The sequence below is a fragment of the Otolemur garnettii genome, unplaced genomic scaffold (genome assembly GCF_000181295.1).
Source record: "Otolemur garnettii isolate 467f Iridium unplaced genomic scaffold, OtoGar3 scaffold00021, whole genome shotgun sequence".
In the NCBI taxonomy this organism is placed as follows: Eukaryota; Metazoa; Chordata; class Mammalia; order Primates; family Galagidae; genus Otolemur; species Otolemur garnettii.
Window position 1 is genome coordinate 23,056,026 of NW_003852416.1, and position 1,578 is coordinate 23,057,603.

Here is a 1,578-nt window from a genome sequence, read left to right on the forward strand (position 1 = left end):
AGCCAGGTGTTGTGCAGGCGCCTATAGTCCAGGTACTTGGGAGGCTGAGGCAAGAGTATCACTTAAGCCCAAGAGTTTGAGGTTGCTGTGAACTGTGATGCCACAGCACTCTATCAAGGGTGACATAGTGAAACTCTGTCTCAAAAAAAAAAGTAGAGAGTCTTAGTTTCTCAGTGATAACACTTGGTATTTTAACAAGGTCCCCAGGTAATCCATAGGCACCTTTGAGTTTGAGAAGCACTGCCCTAAGGCAAAAGTGATGACAGCAACTACTGTGACTGGGAAACTATGCATGATCACCATGGGTCCTCACTAACCCCAGCTCCCTACTTAGGACTGCCCACTCTCCTGGGTAGATCCAGGTTTGCAGTGGTTGGTCCAGCAGCTCTTCGATAGTAGAAAGAACACTAGGCTGGGAGGGTGACTTGGGCTTGTTTCCTGACTTTGCACTTACTGTGACCCTGGCAAAACACGAGCATTTTATTGTACCTCTGTGTCTTCCTCTATAAAGTGTGAGAAATGATACTTAAAGGGTTCTTATGAAAATAAAGGAGAGATATCTGAATTCTTCTGTTGCTGAGCCCAACACACAGCAGGTCTCAACTATGAAGTCTGAACAGATGAAAAACTGCCAAGAGAATAAAATGATTCAGCTCTTTAATAAAGACATTCTCAGTCTTTTCAGTCATTTATCTTTGATTGTATTTCCCATCTGCTATATTGGAAATAATCTGGAAGTGGTTTTATGAAAACCTTATAGAGAATACTTTCTCACCAACAGGGAATATGGTTGCACAGTCCAGTGAAGTTATTGCTGTTTGTCAAAGTCTCCAACAGGTGGCAGAAAAATGTCAGCAGGACCTGGAAAGTTGCTGGTATTTCCACCAGACAGCCATACCTTGTCTGCTTGCCTTGGCTGTGCAGGCTTCCATGCCAGGTAACTTGCCCCCTTTCCCCCTTCCCAGCTTCTAGGAATTCTGCCTCCCTTTAGTGTTGACCGGCACTGCCACCCTGTGGATATTGCTATCTTATGCTATCAGAGGCCTAATTTGAATCTTTAATACCCTGGGTGAGATTGTACCTGGTAGTAGAGTGCCAACCTGACCGATGGAAGGAAACAAAATCCACTAGTATTAACAGCATTCAAGAAGATACACACCCCTTTTTTCTCTTCGATTGCTATGTAATTAGTTAAGTTAGAATTGGACACTGGCATGGTTGGGTTTCATCCTCAACTCTCCCACTTGGTAACTTAGGTGAAGATAAAGTATGGAATGCCTGCCACAGAGCAAGTGCTCAGTATGTGATAGTTGCTACAAATAAGGGTCCATGAAGACAAATCCATGTTATTTTTAAATTTTTTTAAAGACCAGCATTGCAAGAGCTCTGTGTGTCCCCAGCTTAGACTCCTGTTTTTCTAGTGCCTGGCTGCTTCTCAAGACTACAGCTTACCAGAGGATAGATTAAAAACTGCTGCTGCTGTGGCTAGAGTCAGCCCCAGAATCATGATGACAGAACCTACTCATTTGGACCGCTCAACCACAGTCATGGCTTTGTGATTCTTTTTTTTTTTTTTTT

General features: G+C 43.4%; 1 protein-coding gene across 1 annotated transcript in view; it reads left to right on the top strand.

The window, feature by feature from the left end:
* MMS19 (MMS19 homolog, cytosolic iron-sulfur assembly component) overlaps positions 1–1,578 on the top strand; it is a 49,319-nt gene that overhangs the window by 42,316 nt on the left and 5,425 nt on the right. The window contains 1 exon segment of the mRNA XM_012803597.2: positions 782–1,032. Coding sequence (XP_012659051.1) covers positions 782–1,032 — 251 coding nt within the window.